Raw genomic sequence first — 18536 nt, 5'->3', positions numbered from 1 at the left:
AACTAAATAATTGAATTTTCATTGGATCTTTATGTTTTTGCATTCAAAAGTCTCTGAACTACAATTTTTCATTCAAGGCTCTGAAAGCAGTGCTTTCTTCAAGTTCTTCAAGACAATTTGATCCTGAGTTTGGAAGTACCCGTGAAGCACTTCTTCAGGTAAGAACATTTCTCCAATGATTCATAAATTTTGGAGCAGTTGTCTGCTGTCAGATGTAGTCCTTGATCATGTAGCATTTTGCTGAATTTCTGATTACATTTCTTTTTAACCATCTTTTTTTTTTTCAAGAGATGCGAAGTAACTGGTCAGTGATTTTTTTAATGTCCAATGTCCATTTCTTTAAGATCCCCCTTTGCAGTAAGGAAGCATACTAGGCCTGAGACCACATCTAATGTGAGAATTCATGTTACTCTTCTTCTCTATCCAAAGATTATACATACTCTAGAATGACATGCTACATTAACTATAATTGTACTGGATTCACCCTAGAGGCTTGCCATTAATCTATTAACTTTATATAAGGCTTGGATAGAGTGACAGTATATGTTAGAAGAAAAACAACCTTTTGAAAAGAAAGGACTGTTTAAAAAGTTGCAGAAAATCAAAAGGAAGTAGCAGAAATCAGGTTTCAAGAAGAGAGAAGAAGAAGAAGGTGGTGGCAACTAGGGTTCAGAGAGAGAGATTTTCGAACATAACCTTCTCTCTTACACCCCTAATTCCATTTCATTAAGTTAAACTTTAGTAATTTACAGAGAGGTCCCTAATTGGGCAGGAAATTAAAAAACATAACATAAGAAAGAATAAAGCCCAGATTAAGGCCCATTACAGCAAAGAACATAAAAAATAAAAAGGGATAAACAGCCTATGGGCCATTTGGCCCATCTTCTCTACACTCCCCCTCAAGCTGAGCATAGATGTCAATCATGCCAAGCTTGCCAGTGTCATGCTGAAGTTTAGCCTTAGGAATGACCTTGGTGAGGAAATCAACTAACTGTCCTTCAGAAGTGATGAAAGGTAGACACACCTCTCCAGAAGCCACTCTTTCTCAAATGAAGTGCCTGTCAACTTCAATATGTTTAGTTCTGTCATGTTGCGCTGGATTGTGAGCAGTGTTGGTGGCAGCCTGATTATCACAGTATAACATCATTGGCTTATCATGCTTAATACCCAGTTCCTCCATCAAGGATCTAAGCCACAATAGTTCAGAAACTCCATGAGCCATGGCTCTGTATTCAGCTTCGGCTGAAGATCGGGCAACAACTGATTGTTTCTTGCTTCTCCAAGAGACAATATTACCTGCCACCAAGCTACAGTACCCAGAGGTTGATCTTCTGTCATCAATGTTTCCGGCCAATCAGCATCTATGTAGGCCTCAAGTTTCATATGGCCATGCTTAGCAAATAGAATTCCCTTTCCAGGGGGACCCTTCAAATAACACAGAACCCTCTCTGTTGCTGCCATGTGAGTATCCCTGGGAGCATGCATGAACTGACTAATGCAACTGACAGCATATGCAATGTCTAGCTGAGTCATGCATAGATAGAGAAGTGTAGTCTTTGGAAGACTCCCTTATCTTTCAACAATATTCCATCTGAAGCAGAGAGTTTATGACTCATATCAATAGGAGTAGCAACTGGTCTAGTACCCATCTTCCCTGTTTCAGAGAGCAAATCAAGTACATACTTTCTTTGAGAGATAAGGATCCCATCCTTGGATCTAGCAACTTCTATGCCAAGAAAGTATCTCAATTCCCCCAGATCTTTGATCTCAAACTCTGTATGAAAGAAAGATTTGAGATCATTAATCCCTGATACATCATTACCAGTCACAACAATATCATCAACATACACAATCAGGTAAACGGCCAAGGATCCTCTCCTCTTCACAAAGAGGGTACGATCAGACTGTGTCTGTACATAGCCAAAGCTAACAAGGGCAGCCCTAAACCTTTCAAACCATGCTCTAGGGGACTGTTTAAGTCCATAAAGAGATTTCTTCAGCCTGTAGACCTTCCCTTTCATATATGTTTCATACATCCCTGGAGGAAGAGACATATAGACCTCCTCATGTAATTCTCCATTCAAAAATGCATTCTTTACATCCATCTGATAAAGTGGCCAGAGATAGTAGAACTCTCATAGAAGTCATCTTGGCAACAAGAGGAAAGGTCTCCAGACAATCAATCCCATATGTCTGTGTATAACCTTTTGCAACCAGCCTAGCCTCGTACCTTTCAATGGTGCCATCAACATGATATTTGATAGTAAAAACCCACTTACAGCCTACTGGATCCTTCCCTTCAGGCAAATCAACCACTTCCCAAGTGTCATTCTTGTGCAGGGCATCAATTTCTGTTCTCATAGCATCCCTCCATTTTGGAATAGTAAGAACTTCTGACATAGACCTGGGAATTGGGTTAGAAGCAACAAAAGAAAGGTAGGCAAAATATGAAGGAGAGAGCAAACTATAAGAAAGGTGTTTGGAAATGCAATGTGCAGTACACTTCATTTTTCCTTTCCTAATAGCAATAGGGATATCAAGGTCTGGAAAGGATGACTCCAAAGGGGCTATATCAGTATCTGTTGTCTTTTCTGTGACTGTAAGTGTAGGAGGCTCATGTGATGTAGGGGAAACAATCTGCTCACTTCTGGTTCTCTGCCGTTGGTACAACCTAGGATTAAAAAGAGGACGAGGAGGGATAGGAACACTGGAATGAGAATGAAAAGACTGATCCTCCCTTGACTCATTTGAAGGAGGAAGAGTCTCAACAGAAGACTCAACTGGGACCATGGTTTCAAATGTCGCCAAATGTCGCTAATGTCGCCCGACATATGTCGATGTCGAGGCTCACCGACATGAAAGTGGATGGTAATAAAAAAATTACATTATGTCGATCGACATTTCCTATATTTCGGAAATGTCGACCAAACCAGTCCAAATAACAAAAAAAAATACAGTTTTTCCTATTATGTCGACAAGATGTCGACTAATGTCGACTAATGTACATTAAAAATATAATATATTAGTATATTATATTAATATAATACAATATATTAATATAGATTATTCAATTAATAATTTCTATTTAATATTTCAAATAAAATATTTATAAAAATAATTAACAAAATATAAAATACAAAAGAATAAATTAATTACTTTATAATATCAAACATAAAATATTTTTCAAGTAGTAAAATATTAACTAGTTAGTATTTTTTAAAATATTTATTAAAATCAGAAAATGTTTATTAAATTTTATAATAAACCATATTATACATTTAATACAAAAAATCAGAATAAATTTAATAAATTTTATACTAAATCATAATTTATTATAAATTTAGTATTAAAAATCATAATAAATTCATTAAGTTTTATAAGAAATCAGAATTTATCATAATCTTAATACTACAAAAAGGAGAGTCAGTTTATTAAATTTATAATCAAACATAATGTATTATAACTTTAATATTTAAAAAATCAGAATAAATGTATTTCTATTTACTAGTGTGAAATAAATATATTAGAATTTATAATAAATCAGGATTAAAAATAAGAAAAGAAAATATCAGATAACCTTGTAAAAACATCAAAATGCATAATGAATCAGTAAATCGTCATTTACTAATTTGTTATTGATCTTAGTTTCTTAGCTTTATATAATGGTTGGGAATAAGATAATAATAGTCTAGAAATATGTATTAATGCTTCTTTTATCATTTTACAAAATATCTTTGCATATTTCCACAATGTCTCTAATTTTTACAATATTTCCCCTCGACATTTCCGACATTTCCAACATATGTCCTATATTTTGGTAAGCGACATTTCCATCGACATCGACATTTTAAACCTTGACTGGGACAGGAAGGGGGAGAGCAAACAACTGTGACAAATTCTCCCCCTTTGGACAATGCCTCTCTTGAGAAGAATCATAAAAGGAAGAGAGCTCATCAAAGGTGACATCCATTGAGACATACCGAGTGCCAGTCTTCGGATCAAAATAACAGTAACCCTTTTGTGTGGGCTTTTGGTTCAAATTTATGTCTCTGGACACTTGGGATATGTACATAACAAGTACAACCAAAGACAGAGAGGAATAGGAAAAAGATCCTTGCCCGGATGAAGAAGATTGAAGGGAGACTTAAACCCCAAAACCCTGGATGGCATATGGTTGATTAGGTAGGTTGTAGTAAGAACATCACCCCAAAATTTTGTAGGGACATGTGAGGCAAATAGAATACTTCTTGCAACTTCAACAATATGTCAATTTTTTCTTTCAACAACTTCATTCTGTTATGGGGTCCTAACACAGGAGCTTTGGTGAATAACCCCCAAATCAGTGAGATAGCAGGTCAGGTTTTTCTCAAATATTCTTTTGCATTATCGGATCTAAAAATTTTAATTCTGGTATCAAACTTGGTTAGAACAAATTCATGGAATTGCCTCACAAGTCCGGGAACTTCATCACGGGACTTCATAAAAAATATCCAAGTGAACCGAGAGAAGTCATCAATGAACAAGATAAAATATTTGTAGCCACCCATAGAAGGTAAGTGGTAAGGCCCCCACACATCAGAGTGCACAATATGAAATGGAGAAGAAAATCTTTTTATTACTCAGAGAATAATTGCTTCTACAATGTTTTGACAATTCAGACGACTCACAATGAAGATTGGATAGACTAATTCCCTTAAACAGTTCTGGGAATAAATGACTTAATGCAGAAAAAGAAAGATGACCCAAACGAAAATGACATAACATGACTCAACTGATGGACTCTATAGATGTAAACCCAAAAGTAGCTTTTCCAGGTTGTCCATGGTTCTGTCCAGGAGTGTCCAGCAGATATATTCCATTCGCCTCATGGCCACTCCCAATCACTTTCTAAGACTCCAGATCCTGAAAAGCACAGTAGGAAGGAAAGAAGATTACATAACAGTTCAATGACTTAGTTAGGCTACTTACAAATAACAAATTTGTATTTAGCTTGGGTACATGAAGAGCAAAAGGAAGTACCAAGGAATGTGTAGCCTTGATGGTTCCCTTGCCGAAGATAGGGGCAAGAGAGTCATCGGCTAGGGTGATTTTGTCACGGCTAGGAAGTAAATCATAAGAAACAAACAAAGTGGAAAAGCTGGTTATATGATCAGAAGCACCAGAATCAATAATCCAAGGGATCCTACGATTACCTGAAATAGTTGCATGATTGGCAGAAGCCTGTATACCTGAATGAGCAAATGTAGAAGAGGTTGAATTTCCTGGAGGGTTGGAAGAAGAGGCCACACCCTCTAGGTGACTGATCAACCTTCCAAACTTCTCATATTCTACCTTCATAGCTACTAACTGCTCACTAGTTGTCATCTCTTCAGTTTGGTATCCGTCACTATCTGGACCAGCAGCAATATTGGCATTCCTTGCCTTCATATCAGACTTCTTTTGAAACCGAAGAGGAAGAAGCTCAAGATGCAATTTCCAACACTTGTCTTTAGTGTGTTTTGGCTTCTTATAGTACTCACAAATAATTTCTTTCTTCCCTGAGCTACTTGGAGTCCCTGTCACTCCCTTGGGTTTCACTCCCCTATTAGCAAGGTGATCATTTAGACCAGCCCCTTGAACCTGGACAAGTCTCTTGCTTTCTTCACTACTTACCAAGGCATAGGCTTGAGACAGTGAAACACTATCATTGGATAAAATATTTTTCTTTGTGATGTCATACTCTGGATTCAGCCCTGTGAAAAACTCAAACACCCTGTTTCTCTCAACAAGTTTCGTGTAGGTCTCAACATCATTAGTGGTGTCCCAAGTTACAACTTCTATCAAATCAATTTCTTGCCATAAAGATTTTAGTATTGAGAAATAAACAGCTAACGGTTTCTCCCCCTGTCTCAAATTCTTCACATCACTCCTCAGCTTGTAAGACATTGCCACATTTAATTTCTAGGAATAGGTTTCAGCAACACTATCCCAAATTTCCTTTGCTGAATTCATCCACAAATAGTCCTGACTAATCTGTGGTTGCATTGAGTTCACAAGCCATCCAATAACAGTATAATTTTCTTGCATCCATTTTTCATATGATGGATCATCTTCCGAAGGAGCATTTTTGCTCCCGGAGATAAAACCCCATTTGCCTCTACTACAGATATGAATTTTTACTGATTGTGACCAAGCCAGATAATTAGTTCCATCTAGCTTGACTGTGGTCACAGCCAGTAGAGAGTCTACAGAGGCTCCCGGAACCTGTCCGGATTCAACAACATGCTTGTTTTCAACTTCTGAAGGGTTCATCTTCTTAAATACTTCAAAAATAACTTATAACAACTTTGAATAACAACAAATGAAGACAGAACAAAAACTGTGTTGTGAGCCATCCTCTGTGCAATCGTACCAACTACCCGCGTCACACCCGGAAGTCGGGAGAAACAGAGAAATCTCAGCCGCTCCTTGTAGACTTCACAGAACACCAATCCACTTGATTCGATCTTCAAGATGAAGGATGAGAAGACTATTGAAGTTCGGCCTGCCCTAGAAGTCTGTTTTGTTTGTTAGCTGAAAAGTAAAGTAAACAGCAAGAAGGAAGAGAGGAAAGAAGGAAGAAAGAGGAAGGAGAAGAGAAAAGGTCTGGTTTGAAATTAGGAAAAAATCACACCTAGTTTCGGCCAGACCTGTTATTATATTATTAATGTAATTGGAAAAGACATAAGTGCCCTTATTTAAGTAAGAGGCACTCGAACTAACATAATAGTACACATCAGCACTCTCAACAGGTACAAAGACCGAAATACCCCTTCACTAACACTCCCCCTCAAGTTGGTGAGTATATATCATATAATCCCAGCTTGTTACATATGTAGTCCACTCTCCCCCGACTCAAACCTTTTGTAAACAAGTCTGCCCACTGATTTTCCGTATTAACATATGCAGTCTCTATCACTCCATTCAGCACCTTCTCTCTCACAAAATGACAGTCAACTTCGATGTGCTTGGTTCTTTCATGAAACACTGGATTGGAAGAAATATGAACCGCTGCCTGATTGTCACAATAGAGCTTCATTGGAGTACTGATGTCATATCCTATCTCCTGTAGAAGGTTCCTTAGCCACACTAATTCACGAGCAATATGTGTCATGGCCCTATATTCTGCTTCTGCACTGCTTCTTGCCACAACTGTTTGCTTCTTACTTTTCCACGTTACCCCCCAGAAAGGTGCAATAGCCTGTGGTAGACCGTCTATCAGACATAGAACCTGCCCAATCAGCATCGGTGTATCCTTCTACTTCCAGTTTTCCACAACTTTTGTATAGCAAACCACGGCCAGGAGCTCCTTTCAAGTACCTCACAATCCTTAGCACTGCATTCCAGTGTGGGACCAGGAGCACCACACTAACCGCAAATGAAATATCTGGCCGAGTAATGGTTAGGTAGTTTAGTTTTCCTACAAGACGTCGGTATCTGCCAGGGTCTTCAAATACTTCACCTATATCACTGCTTAGCCTCGTATTTGTTTCCATAGGTGTCTCAATCGGTTTAGTACCCAACAAACCTGTTTCTTCCAGTAAATCAAGCATATATTTCCTCTGACACAAATTAATGCCATGCTTAGATCTTGCTACCTCTATGCCCAAAAAGTATTTCAATTTGCCAAGGTCCTTTGTCTAAAAGTGTTCCTGTAGGAATGCCTTCAATCTGTCAATGCCCATTTTATCATTCCCAGTCACAACGATATCATCTACATACGCCACCAGTAGTATTTTGCCTGTCGGAGAGTCATGACTGAAGACAGAGTGATCAACTTGGCACTGTTTCATACAAAACTTCTTGACCACCTCATTGAACCTACCAAACCATGCTTGAGGGGACTATTTAAGTCCATATATAGCCTTCTTAAGTCTGCATACCTTACCATCCTCCCCCTGAGCAACAAACCCTGGTGGTTGCTCCATGTAGACCTCCTCGAGCAAATCACCATGCAAAAAGACATTTTTGATATCTAGTTGATGTAGAGGCCAATCATACATAGCTGCAAGGAAGATGACAACACGAACTGACCCTATCTTAGCAACCGGGGAGAATGTCTCTGTGTAGTCAATGCCATAGGTTTGGGAGTACCCTTTTGCAACCAGCCGCGCCTTCAGGCACTCAACACGACCATTTGGCAAGTACTTACAACCGACAGCCTGCTTCCCAGGAGGAAGAGCGGTGAGGTCCCAAGTGTGATTATGATGGAGGGCAGAGAGCTCTTCTTCCATAGCGCGACACCACTCTGGAGAGGTAAGGACTTCCTGGACATCCTTAGGAACAACCACTGAGGATAACAAGGAGATGAACTGGCGATGGGAGGCGGAGAGGTAAGGGAAACAAAATTGGAAATAGGGTGAAGGGTGCAGGTGCGTTTACCTTTCCGTAAGGCAATAGGAAGATCAAAGTCGGAGGCTGGTGTCGGATCTGGAGTCGGATCTGTCGACGGTGATGAAGCCGGAGGAGGCGCAGCCGGTACACGTGGGTGATGTGTATACACGTGACGGATAGGTGGACGGTCAACGGACAATGGCACCGGAGGCAAGGACGTAGGCACGACTAGAACCAGAGGAGGAGGATCAGCCACAGGAAGGGGAAGAGGAGGAGGTGATGTGGAGGAAGCAGCATCACCGGACCCCACGAAGAACAGAGTAGACTCGAAGAAAGTAACATCAGCACATACCAAAGAACGACGAGAACCGGGATGGTAACACTTGTACCCTTTCTGAGTTCGGGAATAGCCAAGGAAGATACACTTAAGGGATCGTGCATCTAACTTGTCAGTCCCGGGACCTAGATTATGGACGGAGCAGACACACCCAAATACCCGAGGAGGAAGCGGAAACGGAGACATGTTGGGGAACAAGACACTAAAAGGAGAACGACCATCAAGAATAAGCGTGGGCATCCGATTAATTAAGAAACAAGAGGTGAGCATTGCATCACTCCAAAAGGGTTTGGGAACATTCATGTGGTGCATGAGTGAGCGTGCCGTTTCTTCAAGATGTCGGTTCTTTCTCTCAGCAACCCCATTTTGTTGTGGGGTGTAGGTACATGAAGTTTGGTGTATAATGCCATGTTGGTCCAAGTATTCTTGAAAAGATGAAGACAAGTATTCACGGCCATTATCAGAACGGAAGATTTTGATGTGAACGCCAAATTGATTGCGGATCTCAGCATAAAATTTCTGGAAGATGGCAAATAATTCATTTCTTTCTTTCATTAAATAGAGCCACGTCATTCTTGAAAAGTCATCGACAAAAATAACAAAATATCTATGTCCATTATATGGCATCACTTTATAAGGACACCAAACATCTGAATGAATTAGAGAAAAAGGACTCGACACACGGTTATCAACCCTAGAACTAAAGGGAACACGATGGTGTTTCCCAAATTGACACGACTCACAATCTTGAACAGAAAGTTGACTCAATGAAGGGACCAAGGACTTCGGCACTTTCAGCAAAGGATGACCAAATCTACAATGCCACTGGAGAGGAGAAATAGATGACTGAAGGGCCGTTGACGTTCTTCCACCACCATCAAGATAATGCAGTCCACCGGCTTCATGCCCTCCACCAATCTTCATCCCCGTCTTGAGATCCTGAAAAACACACATAGAGGGGTAAAATGTAATGGAGCAATTAAGGGACTTGGTCAGCTTACTAACAGACATAAGATTAAATGGAAGCTTAGGTACATATAAAACAGAGGATAGGGAAGGGTCTAGGTCAACATTACCAACACCACGAATAGATGATGTGGAGCCATTAGAAAGGGTAACAGATTGTGATGTTGAGCAATGAGTGAGAGATGAAAATACACCTGGAGTTCTCGTCATATGATCGGAGGCTCTAGAGTCAATAATCCAGGGGTTGGGTGTGGATGCCAAACAAGCCATACCTGAGTGTGCAAAGGTAGTTGTGTTCTACTGCGACGTGGATTGAACAAACCTTTCATACTCATCACGAGGAACACTCACCATCTCCTTGCCTGGACCATCTGAAGATGTAGAAGGCATCTAGTCAGCTAACCGGTTCTCCTGTCTAAAGCTGGAACTGGTGTCACTAGTCATGGCATGGTTGGCCCACGTCGAGGGTGGACCATGTAAGTCATAGCAGTAGTTAATAGTATGTCCATCCAAACCACATTGAGTACACCTCCGTGGACCCGAGCCACGTCCTCTACCACGAGCTCTCCTTGAATCTCTGCCTCCAGTATGACCACCACCACGGATATGTGTAGATCCACCACTACCACTCAGGCCATACACTAGACCACTACTGCCACCACGGCCAGGCTGGGCTCCTCGAGCCCCACTTCTGCCACCTCGTCCTCTCGACACTGCAAATGCTGATTTATCTGAGTTATTAGAGTTTTCCATGGATCCAATGGAAGTCCTCCGAAAACGAGCAAACACCTCCTCTAAAGATGGAAGGGCAGATCCTCCTAGTATTTGGGCTCGTACTGGTTCATACTCAGACTTCAACCCCACCAGAAACCCAGTCACATCAAGCTGCTCTCTCTGTTGCTGTTGAACCTTGACATCAGTAGTGAGAGGGTGATAGACATTTAACTCATTACGGATATTTCTCATACTGGCATAGTACTCCTCAAGGCTCTGATTTCCCTGTTGCAGATTGAAGTATTCTTGATACAGTTGATATACCCTAGTTGTATTATCCTGACCAAAATACAATTTCTTAGCATGATCCCACACCTCTTTGGCTGTGTCAAGAAACATGAGGTTCACACTAATCCTGGGTTTCATACTGTTCCACAACCATGTGATGATCTGTGCATCTTCCTGTTCCCAGTCTTCATACTCCTGAACTAGTGGGGGGTTTATCCTCTCTTATGTGCTTTACCTTCTTCTTCGCCTTCAGAAAAACCTCCACAGACTTGGCCCAAGGGACATAATTCTCTCCATTCAGTTTAATGGAGGTCATTTGGACATTCAGGTAGTTAGTAGATATCATCACACTAGGTTTACTATCACTGTTATCTGCCATTGCCGAATTCCCTTATCACTGAATCCTGAGCACTACACACTGCACACTGCACACGGACACTTCACTGAAATCTGCACACTGATTTCAGCAATAACAAAGGCTGAAAGCCGTACTTGTAACACCACAAACCCTACTCTACAGCTACTGGAAGTTTCACATTTAAGTAAACACTACTTCCCTTCGAATCACACACAAACCAGCATAAACCCTAGCATACTGCAATCTGAAAACCTATCATACGATCTGTACCACACCTCTCATGTGTTCCATAACAGAAAATATGCATAAAAAAAAACTCCTTACCTCATCGCCTGAAGGCCAACCACACGAAGGAATGAAACACCACTGCACCACACGCACCAGCCCTACATTATTAGGGGAGGGTTTAGAAACCACAGAAACCAATCACCATTGACACCACCGGAGGCATAGAAACCTCCAAGGGAAGAGGGCGGTCACTCCTTTTCAGCCCTTTTCCCAGTCTCCAACCAACAGCTGAGAAATCCAAGAGAAACCCTAGTTCGAATGCGCAGAAAACAGAATTCTAGCAGGTCTGATTTGTTTAATGTGGCTCTGATACCATGTTGAAGTTCGGCCTGCCCTAGAAGTCTGTTTTGTTTGTTAGCTGAAAAGTAAAGTAAACAGCAAGAAGGAAGAGAGGAAAGAAGAAGGAAGAAAGAGGAAGGAGAAGAGAAAAGGTCTGGTTCGAAATTAGGAAAAAATCACACCTAGTTTCGGCCAGACCTGTTATTATATTATTAATGTAATTGGAAAAGACACAAGTGCCCTTATTTAAGTAAGAGGCACTCAAACTGACATAATAGTACACATCAGCACTCTCAACAGGTACAAAGACCGAAATACCCCTTCACTAACAAAAACTTTCAGTCATTGAGCGCCCAGGTCAAACTCTCAGTGGGGCCCGCAATCAGATTTCTCAAAAGAATTAGGGTTTTGGGCAACACACTTGAATCTGTCAGGAGGACGACAAAATTACTCCCCTTCTCTCCAAAAACCACTAACTACTGGGCTGAAATAGGTTTCTTTAACTATTCATACGATTCAGTTCTCCATACACATTGTGTATGGGAAAAAAGAGGTAAAAAAAGGGAAAAGTCAAGCCTGCTTTGATACCAAGAAGAAAAACAGCATTTTGAAAAGAAAGGACTGTTTAAAAAGTTGCAGAAAATCAAAAGGAAGTAGCAGAAATCAGGTTTCAAGAAGAGAGAAGAAGAAGAAGAAGGTGGTGGAAACTAGGGTTCAGAGAGAGAGATGTTCGAACATAACCTTCTCTCTTACACCCCTAATTCCATTTCATTAAGTTAAACTTTAGTAATTTACAGAGAGGCCCCTAGTTGGGTAGGAAATTAAAAAAACATAACATAAGAAAGAATAAAGCCAGATTAAGGCCCATTACAGCAAAGAACATAAAAAATAAAAAAGGATAAACAGCCTATGGGCCATTCGGCCCATCTTCTCTACAATGTTTTTTTGCAGCTTAGCCAAGATAGTTTCAATGATGGTTGGTGTTGTACAACAGACATGAGTTCTTATTACCAAGGAATGATTTAAGATTTCATGATAAGGATTGGGAAGGAAATGAAAGGCTTTGGTCCTTTGGACCGATTAATCGGATCATGATTGGTTTTGGTTATTCCGAACTGATTAAGATCCCAATCATCTATGGATAGATACATATATGCATTAATTGTATATATGATTATGTATGTTGACATATTACAAGGATGTCTAATATGTTTTTTTCTCTTTCACTTCCTCATAACAAATCTGGTATGTCCACTGTTAACTCTATGCTTCATCTGCTTGCTGAAGATCAAGCTGTCTGTCCCCCTTGGGTGTGGATTTGGAAATCAAAAGCTCCCTCCAAGATTATTTTCTTTGCTTGGGTAGCTCTAGAAGGAAAGATTCCTAAAATTGATGTGCTGAGAAAGAAAGGTGTGGTCCTTGTAAATCATTGCTATCTTTGTGGTTTGTATGAGGGGACTATTCAGCATCTCCTTGTTTCTTGTAGCTTTTCCTACAGTTTGTGGTCCCATGCTTTACAGTTCTTTGGAATGAGCTAAGTTACGCCCACTGATGTGGGCTCCTTGTTTTCACCCTGGAGAGGTCATGCCTAAGTAGAAGGGGTAAGGTGCTCTGGAATTCGCTTCCCTTGGCCTTATGCTGATGCTTATGGAAGGAGAGGAATGGTCAGGTGATTGAAGATCTTCCTCATCTTTTGAGAAGCTTTGTGCCAAGCTGGAAAGAACCTTGTTCAAATGGGCATCTGTTATCAGGATTTTTCAGGGCCTGGATTTCCGTTGTTTTGTAGACCATTGGGATAGTATTTTGGGGGGTGATGGTTTTGCTTTGCAATCTTTATTAGTTCTCTTGCCCTTGTATTGCCTGGTTATTGAGGAAATCGCTCCCTCATCAGCCTCTTTTTTCTTTGAAGTTAATGAAATTCCTACAACTTCTCAAAAAAAAAAAAGCAATGGATACGGCACTGAATAAAATGGAATAGTGAAACAAGATTCGTGTAGCAGGCTCCATATAGATAGGACAAGGCTTAGTTGACGACAGTGATGAAATTTGGATGGAGAATTTGTCAATGTATAAGATTGTTGCTTTGCCCCTTGACGCATGGGAAGTGGTTTTACTTTCTAATTTATGTCTTTCTTTTTTTTTTTTTTCATCTTCAGTATCACTCCATAATTCTATTGTCTTCTACTGTCTTGTTCACTAAACAGATATGTAATTGTTTTATAGGTGCTTGGTAATCTGACCCATGTTCAATCATATTTTGGTATCTTTGCAAAGAAGATTGACCAAGAGGCAATTGTAAGTTTCAATAATAATAATAATAATAATAATAATAATCCATGATATGACTTTATTTCAGATGTTTTAGATTGATTTGATTCTATAAATTGCAAATGTTATAGGAGCTAGAAGAGGCTGAAATAGAGATGGACCTTCTTCAGAAAGAACAAGCATTACAGGAATCATCTAGAAATTTTAGGGAGCCGCATCAATTACCTCTTTCACCTGGTAATAATTGCTCTCCTTAATATTTGCAGATTTATCATGTTAATAATTGTCAGTTAGAACATTTAATTGAAGTAGGTCTTTTTGCTGATTTTTCGTATTTCTTATGTGAATTTAATCAGTTAATATGAAGGATGGTAACCGTCTTCAGCAAATTAAAGATGAAATCCGTTCCATGTAAGTATTTCAATGTGATTTTTTGTTTTGTTTTGTCATTGTTTAGAGCAAACGTATTGGTAAAATGTAATTGTTTGCTTCTTGTAGTGCATTTACTTAGGCTGTGTTTTGATAATTGATAGTGGTGGAATTAGAATTGTGAATACAAAGTAGGCTGTGTTTCTCTCTCTCTCTGATCCAATGTTTTAAAAAGGCGTGGGAGGCATACACCCCAAAACGCCCTTAGGTGCATGCCAGAGGTGTTGATGTCTCTGGGGCATGCACTTCAGGTGCATGAAGTGTACACCTCAAATGCCTTTTGCATGAGGCATGCTAGAGGCGTATGCCTCAGCTACTGTTATGCATCTTCATTTTTCTTAATACAAAACATCTTTCATAAAAAGGAAACCAAAAAAAAAAAAAAAAAAGAAAAGAAACAAGATGAGATCCTCCTCTTAAGGAGACTTCTGTGAGGCTTATGCCTCTTACGTTCTGAACTATGCCTAACGCCTCCAGGTAGTGGAATGCTTCATGTCATGCTTCCATGCTTTAAAACATTGCCATGATGTTCTCCATACTAGCATTTAGTGGGTTTGGATCATCATGAATGGACCCTATTCTGAAATGGATCTGGTTTGTGTCTGGTGAAGTTTATGAAAAGGTGGACCATGTCCAGCCATATCCTTTTGGAATCTGACCTGAGATCTAGCCTGAATGTGCAAATGGATTAATACCTTCACATCTGACTTGGATCTAGATTCAGATCTGGATCTGGCAAGAGTTTTTTTACATAAAATAGGATCCCTGATCTAAATGGATTTGCTCCAGATTGGACCTGTTATGCTCTTATCTCTAACAGTCTCCAACTCCAAACTCTAATCCCAGCAATGTTAATCTTTCTCTGCAAATGTAGAATCTTAAGATTCAATTTTACATTATTCAAAATCAATATCCAAACAAGGTTTCGAATAATTTAAATTTAATCCATTTAAATCTTATTCAATGGGATGCAAATACTAAAGGCCAAAGCCAAGCTCATCTATCCAAACACAAATTTAGTTATGTAGTGAACTGGGGAAAACTTAGAGAATCGATGCAATATGAATTAAACTAGCAACAATGAAGGCACCTTTAATCTGCCTGGAAATTCAAGGTATGGCTTTAAATAAATGTAACTAGTCAAGTATGTAGATAACTATGCTCCTATGCTTTCTGTATTTTAACTAGTTAACTTCCTTTATTTTTCACCAAAATGGAGCCATTAATCCTCCCTAGAAGGAAATCTTATGTTAGTTTAATTTTTAAACACTCCCATCAGCAGGCCTGATATTAGTTGCATACTTCTTTTTAATAATCTCTTATGCCTTTGCATATTAGTATAGTATGGTCTGGGACTTGATGAATTGAATGTATTTCCTTTTTTGTGTGGAATGATCACAGAGAGAAATCAAAACTCAGAGAAGAAATAGTGGCTCGCAGACAAAAGAAACTTCTTGTAAGACATGCCCGCCAGAAGTATTTGGAAGAGGCAGCTTTACGAGAGGCAGAACTTCTGCAAGAACTTGATAGGTTTTACTTGCAAATCAAGTTTTAAATCATAGCTTTACGAATAGTTGAGTTCAGAGTGTAGATCACATCTCAATTTGCATGCTGCTATTGACAACCTGGTTATGTATTCTTAGGGAGAGAACTAGTGAAATGGAGCGTGAGATTGAGAGGCAGCGAGCACTGGAGATTGAGCGTGCAAAAACAAGAGAGCTGCGTCACAATCTTGACATGGAGAAGGAAAGGCAAACACAGGTAAGTGATTTCCTGCATTTCTGCTAGATACCAGTATACCACTATGAATGTGAATCCTGAATTGTTTTACCTGGGTTTTTATGCAGCACAACAGTGGGACTGGATACAGTCAAGTATTTGTCTAGATACTAGTTATGATATTTTTCACCATATAGTGCCAAACTGACACCAAAAAGACTTGTTACCTGATAATTAACCAAATTCTTGAGTGCTAATTAAAAGATTCAAATAAGATGCATTAGGTATTCACTAACAAGATTGGACTTGTTTGTCATAGAAAAGAAATTTGTGTTTGAATTATCAAAAAAAAAAAAAAAGTGTTTTGGTTGAATATATTGAAGGGTCCATGCAAAGTAGTTCTCTTCCATTTCCAATCAGCTGCACAATGATTGCCTTAGCTACTTTGTACCCCTTGAGAATCTTAAAACAACTGCAAGAGCAGTCCATTAGGAACTTGCATTGTCCAGAAATGCTTTCTTTCTGATGCACCTGGTTCAACAAAAAAAAATAGTACTTAAATGATGAATAACCATTACAAAAATTATTAAAATCTTTTTGTTGGCTGCAATCTAAAAGGGTTAACACTCTCTAATGGATAGCTTGATTAAGAAGATTTGCATGCCAAGATAATGAATAAGCTTAGAACCCCTCTGACATTTCTGACATTCTTGTATTAAGATCACCTTGCAAAATGTTGATTATTTGGAGGATCAGTATCCTTTTAATAAGGTGCCCATCCCAGGCACTATGATGACCAGACAACTTTTAACCACTTGATTTATGCATTATTATGAGAACTTCCTAGAGTTTTAAAAGAATGTTCATGGTTCAAACATCCACATTTCTTTTGGACAAATGAATGGAGTAAAAGCACTTAGTTGTGATTATGCTTAAAAGTGATTTCTTTTCTGTTTCTCTGTATGCTGGGACTTATAAAATGGTTAGTCCTGAGCGTCTAAATATCAAAATGTGAAAAGTTATGGAACCCCTGACTTGTGGTGCCATCCAAACATTTTTCTTGCTAGTGCCAACCAAATAATTATAAAAGAAGTGTGTCTATAGTTTGACATAATTCATATTGGTAGTGTAAGATAGTATACATAGTTCTAGTCAAACTTATTCCATCACATTGAATAGATGTCTGAGGCCTATTCTGCGAGGGGCTTGTACTGTAGACAGTGTCTGTATTTCTGTATCTATTCCATATCTCTCTTGATGGAAGATTTAGGATTTTAGTCAGATAGACTCATTTTCTAGGTGAAAAATTGAACATCTCATTCAAGTAGATTCCAAGAAGTTCAAACAGCGTGGCTGATGCACTAGCTAAAGCCAGACCAGTTAAACAGTTCTTGGGTTGGGGAGAACCAGGGCTGGGAGTTTCTATTGGACTGCTACTCCTATGGGGCTAGCTTGTTTTTACATTAATGAATTTCTGTTACTTATAAAAAGAATCTTTGATGCTGAAACTCTGATTATGTGCTTTTAAACTAGTTTACATGTCTGTTCCTTTTATCCAAGGTCACTTAAACTACCCTATATTTTGATGTAATTCTATTTTTTTTTAAATTGTGTAAATCCCCACTTTGGCCCATATCACCCACCAACCCTTGAATCTTAAAGCTGTATTTCAGACCAGCCATTCCCCTCTATAGACTGTATTCTGTCCTGCATGTATAATCCTGATTTAGGATCTTTAAAGTTTTAACTGTTGTCCATAGCTACTGACAAGTCCAACACTTCTTGATTGTGAACTTTTAAATCATTCCCTCCGATCAATCATATTATAAATTCTTACTGGATTAATGCTTTTGCACTATGATAACTATTCTTGTTGCCCAAAAAGACATGGTTTTAGAGTTTGAAGTAACGAGATCTAAACCAGTGACAGTGTGCAAGCCACTGCTTTGGAGCACCAAAATCTAGAGGTCATGACTTTTCCAGCTCAGTTAAGAGCCTGACACTTGGACCACCTCAAAATTTCATAAAATCTGCCTTTCTGGGATCTTATTGTATTATTTTTTCTGGCCGTCTTATCTCAGTTACCTTTGAGCCTAAGAATGGTTACCTGGTGCTAAAACCTCAAGGTTAGGTTTGTATCCAGTCTACCCCTCCCCATGAACCTAGGTAGCAGTGACCAACATTGTGTAATAGCCTTTACCAAGAGCCATGCACACTATTTTGCAGTTCAGCACATTTTTATTATCTTTGATGATAAGTGACCCTTGATCCACAGTTGATGTCAAAATCTTAGATGTATTTTATTTATATTTTGTATAGTTTGATATTCCTAAATTCATGTAATCATGCCTAGTTTTGTTAATTCAATGGACTTCTCATACTAGCTTTATATTATGTTGGTTATTGAACTCATGGAAAAATTGCAAAAATAATTAAATCTACTTGCTTGTAGAGAGAGCTTCAGCGAGAACTAGAGCAGACAGAGTCTGGGATTCGACCTTCAAGGCGGGAATTTTCTTCCTCCACAACCAGTAGGTA

General features: G+C 39.1%; 1 protein-coding gene across 2 annotated transcripts in view; it reads left to right on the top strand.

Moving 5' to 3' along the window:
- Window positions 1–18536, top strand: part of LOC148873645 (uncharacterized) — an 88625-nt gene that overhangs the window by 68014 nt on the left and 2075 nt on the right. For both annotated transcript variants that reach the window (XM_088965983.1, XM_088965984.1), the window contains 7 exons: window positions 78–158; window positions 13806–13877; window positions 13982–14087; window positions 14207–14261; window positions 15681–15809; window positions 15923–16040; window positions 18451–18533. In XM_088965983.1, the coding sequence (XP_088822109.1) occupies window positions 78–158; window positions 13806–13877; window positions 13982–14087; window positions 14207–14261; window positions 15681–15809; window positions 15923–16040; window positions 18451–18533 (644 nt within the window). The remainder of the gene's footprint in view (window positions 1–77; window positions 159–13805; window positions 13878–13981; window positions 14088–14206; window positions 14262–15680; window positions 15810–15922; window positions 16041–18450; window positions 18534–18536) is intronic.

The sequence above is a fragment of the Nelumbo lutea genome, chromosome 1, assembly GCF_056320005.1.
Source record: "Nelumbo lutea isolate HS-2025 chromosome 1, American lotus-T2T, whole genome shotgun sequence".
In the NCBI taxonomy this organism is placed as follows: Eukaryota; Viridiplantae; Streptophyta; class Magnoliopsida; order Proteales; family Nelumbonaceae; genus Nelumbo; species Nelumbo lutea.
The sequence above is the reverse complement of the archived record's forward strand: the minus strand, read 5'-3'. Positions and strand labels throughout refer to the sequence as shown.